At 40.6% G+C, this 12,083-nt stretch overlaps 1 protein-coding gene across 2 annotated transcripts in view; it reads right to left on the bottom strand.

Moving 5' to 3' along the window:
* Positions 1 to 12,083, bottom strand: part of Them4 (thioesterase superfamily member 4) — a 29,092-nt gene continuing 17,009 nt past the window's right edge. For both annotated transcript variants that reach the window (XM_046421961.2, XM_046421962.2), the window contains exons 5-6: positions 5,486 to 5,610; positions 1 to 1,462 (exon numbers count right to left, since the gene is read on the bottom strand). In XM_046421961.2, coding sequence (XP_046277917.1) covers positions 1,221 to 1,462; positions 5,486 to 5,610 — 367 coding nt within the window. In that variant the 3' untranslated portion in view covers positions 1 to 1,220. The remainder of the gene's footprint in view (positions 1,463 to 5,485; positions 5,611 to 12,083) is intronic.

The following is a 12,083-nucleotide window of genomic DNA, read 5'->3' as shown; positions in this document are numbered from 1 at the left end:
GAGCTTTAAATTAAGCACTTTAATCACCTCTAAGCATTAAGCTCTCCGGGAGTTTCTGGGGAGAAGGGGCTCCTGCTTCACCTCTGAGCTGCCCCACTCACATCTGCTAGGCTTTTGCTGCAGCTGGGGGGCTGCAGGTGGGCACTAGAGACAGCTTCCAGGACTGTGGACTTCCTCTGGTGTGGCCATCCCAGGACTCCAGGTGATCTTCTGGCTGTGGAAGAATGACCAGTAGGGTACCACCAGGATATTCCTAAGTTACTAGACTGAGCCATAGGAAACTGTCAGTATTTGACCATTTGACCACGTCTAAAAATGACAATTCCATGTGGTTCAGCCTAAACTTTCAATATGTGGAAACAAAGGCAAGAAACAAGCCCAAAGAACTTACTGCCTGCAACAGGAAGCAGGCTGTGTTTTCCAGAGTCTTAACCTCACAGTTCATTTTTAGTCTTGTCTGAGGCTCTTTTAGGGGTTGAATTGTCTCTCCTCCTACGAAAGGAATGTTTAAGTCCTAATTTTCAGAATTTTATAATGTGACCTTATTTGAAAATAGGATCTTTACCCAGGTAATAAAGTTTAAAATGAGGTCACTCAGGTGGGCTTTACCAATATGACTGGAGTCCTTATAAAGAGGGGAAATTTGGACACAGATCTGCACAGAGGAATGGGATGTGAAGACACAGGGGACTAACTGTAAGGTTAGCAGAAGTTAGGAGAGGCAGGAAGGAGCCGCTTCCCTAGCCCTTCAGAGGAGCACTGTCTTCTCAATACCTGAATCTTGGCCTTTGAGCCGTCCAGTTTGTAGCATTTTGTTATTGTCCCAGGGAACTAATACAGGCTTCTTCCAGGGATGACACAACAGCACAGCCTATGTTAAAAATGGTACAGTGGTTTAACCTCCAGAACCCCAGACCACAGATTTGGGGAATCCATTCCTATAGGAACGGTTGTATTTCCTACTCTGGCCAAAAAGGTTTGTTTGTTCAGATACAATAAAGTTAGCTTTGCAAGTTCCACATGTGCACACCCCACACAAACCCACACATTTACTCCTTCATTTGGTTGCAGTATTCTGAAGTTTATAGCCATGGTTTCAATACAATTTTTTTCTCCCAGTCTCCAGCAGGCAGATGTCACGCTTGTGCAACTTTAATGAGCCTGTTCAGATTTAGGAGAACCACATTTATCCTCAGGAATGCAAAGAATCGCTGATATCCTCACAGGGAGTGTTCTTTGTTCAAAAGTTGAGATGGTGGAGAGTTCTGGGAGTCACACTTTGAAGGCTGTTCCAAAAGGTCAGTGTCAGCAGGCTTCCTTTGTGGGGGATTCAGCACGGGTGACGGAGCAGGAGTGGGGACAACGGCTTCTGGAGGAGGGAGGCCCTCGTGCAGAAAGGTGTGGAATCCATCATCAGCTCTTTTCCTTAAACTTTTATCAGGATCCAGCTTTATAAATAAGGCTAAACCAACAAAACAGCAGAAACAGTCGTAAGTCAACTGACTTCAGTTTGATGAGCCTACCTCTAAACAGAAAGGCGCACAGGAGGGAGGCGGTCTGATTCCTATCTGTCCCTTCCGTCTGTTGGCCCATTCTCACTTCTCAGCCAGGCTCAGAATCAACCTCTGACTGCCACAATACTATATGAGCTCCCCTGGATAGCCAGGTCCTCTGCTTCTTGGCTATTTCATGGTTCATTACCACTTCCATTAGAGATAGCCAGGGAAATGAAAAGAAGTAAAATTACTACTGAGCCATCTGGTACCTTTATGATATGGAAAGGTTTAGCAAGACAGGAATTACAAGCTATAGCCTGGAACGGAGTTATAAATTGACTGAGGATTCAAATTATTCACGATCTCCCTCCTGCTCCTTTCATCCATCATTCCTGCAAACAGCTGATACTTAGGGAGAAAATGAATTCGTGAAGATATAAAAAGCATCAACCATCAAGGGAAAAATCTAATAAATGGGACTACATTAACATTAAAAACTCCTGTCTGTAAAAAGATATCTTAAAGAAAATAAAAAAAGCAAAACGACCTTACATACCAGAAGGAGGTATGAGCAACATATATATTCATCAAAAGTATTATCTAATATGAAATATATAGAGGACTCCTATAAATAGGAAAATGAAAAAATAGAAAAAGAAGCTCAGCAAACAAATTTACAGAATGGGAAACAAAAATGGTCAATAAACATGGGGAGACACTCAACCCTACTGGGTAATCAGGGAACTGCAAATCCAGGTCATGCTGAGAGGGAGGGAAGGGAGGGAAAGAGAAAGTGCTGGGGGTTGAAGTGGAGCCCTCTACAGCCCATGCAGGTATGATCACGTCAGGTGAACTCAACTATCATCTATGCCTATAATGCCGTATAGGAACATCTTAGAAAGATTATACTGAGATATAACCATTTAATTGGCAAAAATCAAGAAGTCTTACTTCTCCATCTGCTAGAGAGGATAGGGATCACAAGAATACATTGCTGGTGGGAGTCCAGTTTGATACAGTTTTAGAAAACAAGTTGGCATTCTTTTGTAAGGCTGAACATTTACACCCTACAAGCAGAGATTCTACTCCTAAGTATGTGTTTGCAGTAGCCCATTCAAATTGTTAAGAGGCCCACTGTGGCCTAGTCATATATGGAAAATTATTCAGCAGCAAAAATGAGGAACTTCATAGCCAACAATATGGATGAACCTCAGTGACATACAGCTCAGAGAAAAACAAAAGTCTCAGAAAAGCAGAAACATCACAATTTCTTCTACAAAGTTCAAAATCAAACAGTGAAACAGTACATTCCTCAGATATTCTTTTTTTTTTTGAGGTTGGGGAACCAAGGATTAAATTCAGGGGCACTCAACCGTTAAGCCACACCCCCAGCCCTATTTTTATTTTTTTAGAGACAGGGTCTCATTGAGTTGCTTAGTGCCTTGCCTTTGCTGAGGCTGGCTTTGAACTGACAATCCCCCTGCCTCAGCCTCCCAAGCTGTTGGGATCATAGGCGTGCACCACCGTGCCTGGCCAGCTTGTTCCTGTTTGATGGTCCCAGGGAGTTTCATTTATAATTAGGTCCCAGGGTGTTTCATTTTTTATTATATTTAACACAGAAATTTATTAGGAAATGAATAAATAAAAGATGACCACTCACGAACCAGTGACAACTCCGTGTACTAACTCATGGATTATGACTAATCTAAAGATGTATATTTGAGGTACACTAAAATAAAGGAAGAATAAAAACAAATGAAAACCAGTGGCTATCTAGCCTGTCCAAGTCTGATGCTAAGGAAGGTAAAGCTTCATCGGCCCTCACTTGCAAAAGGCCCTGGTTGAGCTAGGAGTTGTGCAGTGCTTTAAGGATGCCATCAGGAAACATTTTTCTATGAGATTTCTAACAAAATGCCTACAGATATCTCAGCAGGAAGGGTTCTGCGCCTCTAAGATGAAAGTAATACTCTGGGATTTATTTATTTCTCCTTGTAAATAAAATTTCACTTTTATACCTAATTTTGAATTCTTTTTCCTTGAGTTGCATGAGCTTTGAACTTTGTAAAACATAGCTCCTCTTTTTGGTAATCCATGCACATAACTTCTTTCATAGAGCCAAAAATTAAAAAAAAAAAAAAAATGCAATCCCAGCTGTTTGGAGACTGAGGCAGGAGGATAGCAAGTCTGAGGCCAGCCTAGGCCTCTTAGAGACCCTGTCTGAAAATAAAAAAAAGATCAGGGGATATAGCTCAGTGACAGAGTGCCTGCCTGGCATGCTTGAGGCCCTGGGTTCCAACCCCACTCCTGGGGGGAAAAAGGTACAAAAGGGCAGACAGAGGAATCTTCTTCCCAATCTACTGTCCCCTTCAAGTAAGAACAAGTCATGTGTTTAGCCTTGGTGAGATAGTCCTTGCAAATGCAGTATATGCATACTTCCCCTCCTTTCCATTTATTACTTCCTACTTTGAAAGAATTTCAAGATTACAGAAAAATTGTGAGAATAGTACAAACATGTATTCGCCCTCAAACCACTGGAGAGCAATCTGGCAAAATGTGTATAAAATGACAAATATATAAAGTTATTTGTTACAATATTATTTGCAGGAGCAAAAATTGGGAAAATACATGTCCAGGGCCTCCAGTCTCAAGTAACCACAAGATTCATCCTGTTCTCTTTTTCCATGCCTGGACTCCTCCTGGAGAGTAGGAACTGGCTCTCATACAGATGCCGTCTGCACTGCTCACGGGCTCGGACACCCACGCCACTCTCCAAGGGACACCTCCCTGAACTGCTCTGGTCTCTGAGGCACTCGTGCCCAACTCTACTTAAGGGTTCTTGGAATAAATCAATCAGGAAGGAAGGAAAGTATGAGGGAAAGTGAAAGAAAAGGGGAAGCAATGAGAAGAGCCTCTCTGCTTTTTTTCTATATTAGTGATAAGATACTGTGTTTACTGTTTTTTATTTAATATATGATAGCTCCATATCAAAGAATTTCCCTACTATTATTATTTTTTGTGGTACTAGAGATTGAACCCAGGAGTGCTCTACCACTGAGCTACATTCCCAGTCCTTTTAATTTTGTATTTTGAGACCAAGCCTCACTAAGCTGCTGAAGATTGCTCTAAATTGCTGAGGTTGACAGCAATTGTGATCCTCCTGCCTCAGCCTCCTGAGTAGCTGGGATTACAGGTAGGTGCCCTAGAGTTTCCTTAGTCTTACCACAGTGTTCCTCACAATATTTCTTATGGTACAGACTCAATATAGTTTAGGGATGAAACGTAGTTCTTCAACCAGTCCCCTGTTGAGGGATACCTAATGTTTTGCCAACTTTTTGCTGTTTGCAAGTAATGTTGGAATGTAACAAATACTGGAACTAGAGGGCAGCCTAAGACATTATAATTTTGCTCACATGTTAGCATAGTTGTGAGATAAAATACTGGAAGTGGGCCAAAGGGCACATAACTTTGTAATTTTGATGGATATTGGCAAATAGCCTCTTATCAGCAATGTATAAGAACACCTTCAAGCCAGGTGTGGTGGCTCATGCCTGTAATACCAGTGCCTGGGAGGCTCAGGCAGGAGGATCACAAGTTCAAAGCCAGCCTCAGCAACTTAGAGAGGCTCTAAGCAACTCAGTGAGATCCTGTCTCTAAATAAAATATATATTTTTAAAATATTTAGAGTTGTAGATGAGCACATAGTATCTTTTTTTTTTTTTTATGTGGTGCTGAGAGTTGAACCCAGTGCCTCACACATACGAGGCAAGGGCTTTACCACTGAGCTACAGCTCCAGCCCCTAAATAAAATATTTTTAAAAGGGTTGGGGATGTGGCTCAGTGGTTAAGCACTCCTAGGTTCAATCCCTAGTACCAAAAAACAAACCAAAAAAAAAAAAAACAAAAAAAACAACCCTTTAATTTGTTGTGTGAACGAGAGAATTAATCAAATCCAACAAAGCCAAAACAGAACCCGACCCCACCCTTCTTACCTGATGCCTCAGAGTGTAAGGTCTTCTCATCAACACTTCGAACGTTACAGGAAACAAACAGTTTCCTTCCTTCGACTCTATCAAGTTGGCTGTCTATCACAACAACAGAAGACAGGGGAATAGGTCTATCAAAGAGGAAAAAAAAAACAGGAAAAAACATCAGTTTTGTGAATGTTATGTAGCACTGAGAGACGATGGAGTGTGTGACAAGGGCGGGCGTTTAGAGACCTGCTGGGGGGGCAGCGAGCACTGACTGCCACCAGCCTCCTCTCAGGGAGCCCTGCTCTGGAGCCGATGCCCTTAGGTGTTCCCTGGTCACATCCCAGCCTGCCCTTCAGGGCTGGGTCCAAAAGGACAACCAGGGCTCCCGCTGTGGTGGCAGCGGCTGTCCCATCTGCAGACCCTGAGCAAAGTCTGAAGGAGGTCAAGATCTTTAGCGAAGTGAAAGAGGGCCGTGGGGTGCCTCGTCAGGCTGTGGGGTGGGCCTCGTCAGCTTTTCTCATGTCTCTGTCACAACCCAGATTTCTTGCCAGTTCTCTTAGAGTAACTGTCACTAAAAAGACACTAATAAAGGGCTGGGCTGTGGCTCAGTGGTAGAGCACTCGCCTAGCACCTGCAAGGCCCTGGGTTCGATCCTCAGCACCGAATTAAAAAAATAATAAAACACAATAAAGGTATTGTGTCCAACTACAACTAAAAAAAAGACACTAATAACAAATTGCTGGTAACAAGTTACTGTTCCAAGCCAGGGCTCTTTAGTACAACTTTCTGTAATGATACAAATGCTCCATTTCTGAGCTGTTCAATCCCATAGTCACACGTGGCTATTGAGCACTTGAAATATGGCTAGTATGAGTGAGAAATGGAATCTTTAAATTTATTTAATTTTAATTAATGTCTATTTAATTGTTTTCCTAATACTAGGGCTTGAACCCAAGGGTGCTCTACCACTAAGCTACATCTTCAATCCTTCTCATTTTTGATTTGAGACAGGGTCTTGCTAAGTTGCCCAGGCTAGCCTCGAACTCAGTCTCCTGAGTTGCCAGGATTACATGTGTACACAATCATGCCTGGCTATACTTAATTTAAAGAGCTGCATGTGAATAGTGGCTGTAGTTACTACTGGAAATACATTACCTAGTGAAAAGTATATCTCTTTCAAGGTGAAATTTCAGTTGGCAGAACATAAAACACAAGGTAGAGCATGGAGATGATTTATACTCACCACCCTGTGGATCAAGGAACTACTTCAGGCAGAAAGGAAATTTTCACTGTGCCCCTGCCCAGTATTCCCTCCTGTGACCTTTCGATACTTCCATTACCATTCACTTTCCTAACCTCTTGATGGAACCACCAGGCTTTGCTCTTTTATGGAACCAATTCAAGATTTACCGACACCCTGGGGCACTAGGTGTTCTTGCCTGTCCAGCATCTCTTTTCTATTAACATTAATCCCAGCATTTACCTGTGCCCCACCCCTTACCTCATTCTCTCTTTCACATACTCAAATACCCCTCTCAGTGGGGACCCAGCTCTCCCTCATTCCCGCCCAAGGCAGGACTGGAGTGGACAGTGCTGCCCCCTACCTGCCATAGTGAATGGTCGTCGGGCTGACCATAGGCTGAAAACAGCCAATTCTGGGACTTGCCCTAGATTCCTTGGGGCTGGATACTTTTTCTGCTGGGGCTGCTAGGCTTACAAGGTAGAAGACTGGATGGTGGCCATGGTGCCACTACATAGGGGGAAGCTGCTTGAGGATGAAGCCGACCCAGAGGAAAGCACGACTGAGATTCCGGACTGCATCCCTGCACATCTGCACCCGCCATGCTTGACTCCCCGACCACCTGAGCCAGCATATTCCACACACTCCCTTTTCCGTGTAAGAAGAGTTAGGAAGTCTCCCCCTTTGACAGAAAGTCCTTGACTAGCAGAGAGGCAAGAAAATCAGAAAATGTAAAACAATAGAGCAACTATGTTTGTAGAATATAATTTTCTAACTGTAAGTAAGGTACAGGTTTATTTGGTTGGCACAGAAAACAGGCTTTATATAATTTTCCTTAATCCAGTTTTGCAAGACAACTTCATAAGATTTGTATGAGAAACAGAAAAGTGATAATAAAGATGAAATCAAAATTTAAAAATAAAAGAGAAAAAAATATCAGAAAGGCTTAAGATGAAGGATGACTGTGGCCAAAAAGGACAAAACTACAGATTTAGCTCAGATGAATATTATGTCAATATATATCAAAATGGTTAAAAACTTCCATGAAATGGAAAAGAATTTAAAACATGTTATTAAAATCAACAGTAAATATCCAGCATATATTCACTAACCCCCAAACTCTGTGGCACTTCAGGAGGCACACAGCCTCAGGCGAGCTCAGAGAGTGGAGTCATGCTGCCTTATGAGGATGAATGCCTACCCTTAAGTGGTGACCTCATCACGCAGAAAGATTCTATCCTTTGTGCCCACTTGGACAGCTGAAAATGTGTCTGATGAGTCTTATTTCAGGAACCAAGGACTGCAGAAAATATTAGCCTCTACATTATGCATGAAGCCTACTTGAAATCTTGCCTTTTATAAAGGAATAAATAGTGTGAATACGTTGAACTACACATTTTTAAAACTGGATTGACATTAAGTATAAGGTTATAATAACATAAAAATCAACAATAAGGGATTAGAAAGACTGAATAGTTGAATAGTGAAGATGGTGAGGCCTGAAGAGGATAGAGGAGCCACACTGGGGGAGGAGCCAGGAGAACCACACGGGACTATTACGTAAACAAAAAAGCCTAATAGTTTAATGTAATAAAATGTGGGGATGTTATAGTCGCTGTGTAACCCTAATTTACTACAGAGTTTAAAAATATTTTCTTACTTTGGACTTCTTTATTGTGGCCAGAGAAACTGTTCTGTAAAATTCTGATTTTTTAAAATTAATATTGAGATTTGATTTATGAACCAATCCATGACTGTTCAAATGTGTGCTGGGGAAGAAAGTGTGTTTTTTCTAATTGATGGATATAGGATTCTACATCTGTCTAATAAAATATCCTTGGTATCTTCAGATGTGGATCCTTCCCCCAAGTAGCCTACCTCTGTGCCTGGTTTCTCATAGTGTTCAAATCTTGTTTTCTTTTTGGTGCTGTGAGTTGAACCCAGGGATGCTCTGCCAGTTCTTTTTATATAGAGAGAGGGTCTCACTAAGTTGCTTAGGTCTCTCTAAATTGCTGAGACTGGCCTTGAACTTATGATTCTCCTCCCTCAGCCTCCTGAATTGCTGGGATTACAGGCATTTGCCACTGTGCCTGGCAAAGCATTTTTTCTGATATTTTTGTCTGTTTGACCTACTAATAATTGGGAAGGGCATGTTGGGAGCTCCCACTATGAATGTGGAATAGTCAATTTGTCTCTATCAATTTCACTTTATGTTTTAAGTTATTTTCTTAGGTATATTCTGATTTAGAATTGTTACTGTTCTCTATTAAGTTAAAGCCATTATAATTTTGAAGTAGCTTTCTATATCACTAATATTACTTAAAAAAAAAAGTTTTATTATTGCCTAAGCATCAAACCAGAATGTGATGTGCATAACAATCAATCTGTTAAAAAAAAGAAAAAAGAAAAAAGGTAAAGTCAGAGAGAAATCTCATCCTTTCACATAAGTAAGCAGACAACTTATTACAATCATTTTTAAAAACTGGTGCCCAATTCATTATGCCATCATCAGCATGTACAAAATTTGATCAAACTCATTCCCTACTACTTCTCTCCTTTCCCTTCCTTCTTCTCTCCCCTGATCTGCTTGCTCTACTGTACAGATCTCCCCTCTATTATTTTCCTGTTATTTTAATTAGTATAATTTTATACATACATTTGTGTGTGCATAATACACAAATATATATATATATACACAAATACCCACACATATATGAGACCGAACCTAATATTACTTTCTTGGCAATTTATTATTTTTCTTGTTACATTAGCTTTCTTCTGGCTTTTTCATAGCGTACTTTCCTTCCTTTTGAACTTTTTGTGTCATGTTTTAAATATGTCTCACATAGACAGCTTCTAGTTTTTATTTTCAAATTAAATTTTATAATGTCTCTGAAATGATGATTTGGTTCACTTATATACAATGTAATTATTGCCCTTTTTATTGAGACAGGCCCTTGCTAAGTTGCTGAGGCTGGCCTTGAATTTGTGATGCTCCTGCCTCAGCCTCCTGAGTCACTGGGATTAGAGATGTATGCCACCACACCCAGCACTTGTCTTTCTTTTTGACTCATCTTTTTTTTTTTTCCACTTGCTGTTTAAAAAATTGAGTTTTTCCTAATTTGATTAGTACTCTTTTACTATTTTGGTTACTGGTTTATATTCATTTTCTTTTATTTTAATCATGCTCCCCACTGAAATATACCAGGATGTTTGAGTATCAACTCTGTTCACGCCTTCCCAAGCTACTTGCTGCTGTGGTCCAGTATTTGAGACACCCCTTTGTTAGAGCCTAGAATGTAGACAGAGTCAGTGATTATGACAGACTGTTTACCAGTTTGTCTGCCCTCTGTTCCTTCTCCCATCCTGCTGCCTGTTGGGATTGCTCCCCTCCTCCTGAAGCGCATCCTTCAGAAGTTCCCTGGGTGTGGTCCTATTGCTCTGTAAACTTTCTCCATTTTTGCTGACAGCATTATTTTAGGTTGATGTGTTTCTTTCAGCACTTTCAAGATATTTTGCCTTCTGCTATTGCTAGTGGGAGATTTATTGCTAGGATACTGGTGCACTCTGGCTAAGAAGCAAGATGGCTCTGCTGAGGGTGCTGTTTTTATTTTTATTTATTTATTTATTTTTGTGGTGCTGGGGATTGAACCCAGGGTCTCGTGATGCTAGCATCCTGGTCTTTTGTCTCTGACTGCTTTTACAATATCTTCAGTATTTTGCAATTTTCTATAATATCTCTACTTATAATTTTAATTTATCTTGCTTGTAATTTGTTGTTTTATTTGTGTATTCATGATCTTCTTTAGCTCCAGAATATGCTCACCCATTATATCTTCAAATACTAAAGACAGCTTCTATTCTACTCTATTCTATGCTCCTCGAACCCTGATTAGAGGATGTTAGAACTCTGCATTTGTCCTCTACAGCTTTAGCTCTTTTTTTTATATTTTCAATCTTCTTTTTCTCTGTGCTGGTACTTTCTTTCTTTTCTCTTTCCTTCCCATGTCCTTTCCTTCCTTCATCTCTCTCTTTTTCTTTTGCTAAGGTAGGTCTGAAAATAATTTAAAAGTTCCATTTAACAAATTAAGTCACAACTCTAATTACATTAATTGTGATCCTCATAACACCTCTCTAAGAATAAAGTATTATTATCTCGTTTATGAAGGAGAAAACAAGCCCAGAGAGGACAGGTAATTTGCCAATGCTACATGTGAGTCATGTGGGACTCAAACCCACGGCAATCTGAAAGTTCTGCTTCCCATTTTGCACTAGATCTTGTCCTATTTGCCACATGACTTAGCTGGGGTGGGCACATTGATGTACTTGTGAGATGTATTTCAAAAATCACACTGAAATGATGGAGTTGGGGACCAATTTTGTGTTTACCACTACCACTGAGCAAATGGATCTGCTGGATGAACTCTTGAATAAATCTCAATAGGAGGAGGAAATATCTTCCAAGCAGAAATATATGTACTAAAATATATATTAAAATGCAAGTGTGTGTGTATGTGTGTGTGTGTGTGTGTGTGTGTTTGGTAAAAGGAATTTAACCCAGGGATGTTCTAACACTGAGATATATCCCAAATCCTTTTTATTTTTTATTTTGAGGCTAGGTCTTGCTAAGTTGCCTGTGCTGGCCTCAAACTTGCAATTCTCCAACCTCAGCCTCCTAAATTGCTGGGATTGCAGGTGTGTGCTACTGTGCCCAGAGAAGTGATTTGAGATTCATGGGGCTGTAAGATAATAAAAATCACAAGAATTATAAAGTATCTAACTGAATTATTAGTGAAAAACATGCGACAGGATTTAATATGCATTTTAGAACAAACCTCCAGAATGTGCAGCCAAGTGCCACAAGACTATTGGAGTAATAGAAGTTTTTGAAAAATGAAAACAGAATGGAAAGCAACCTAAATCATGAAATGCAAGCAGAAGCTTAGGGAATGCCCCATTTTTATTTTTCTCTTTAAATTTGGTGACTGTAGTTTTAAAAACTTTTTTTTAAAAAATATTTATTTAGTTTTAGGCGGACACAACATCTTTGTTTGTATGTGGTGCTGAGGATCAAACCCGGGCCGCACACATGCCAGGCGAGCGCACTACTGCTTGAGCCACACCCCCAGCCCTAAAAACTTTTCTTTATGTACTTGTAGAGACTAACTAATATTTAAGAGACTGATTCTGTGTTTTCCATCCCCAAGAACTGCACATTTACTTCTCTCCACTTCATCCCATTCAGGTAGCAGTGAAACCTTTCTATACGGACTGCCCACAGGCTGGGGGCAGTCATAACAGGCAGACAGAAAGGCCACTCTACAGCTTTTGAGTTTCTAAACAGATATGCAGAAAAGGTTCTGGGCTTCACTAGCA

The sequence above is a fragment of the Marmota monax genome, unplaced genomic scaffold, assembly GCF_021218885.2.
Source record: "Marmota monax isolate L192 unplaced genomic scaffold, Marmota_monax_Labrador192_F-V1.1 WCK01_AAM20220418_F8-fsc00108, whole genome shotgun sequence".
Lineage (NCBI taxonomy): Eukaryota > Metazoa > Chordata > Mammalia > Rodentia > Sciuridae > Marmota > Marmota monax.
This window is presented reverse-complemented; position numbering and strand designations above follow the sequence as displayed.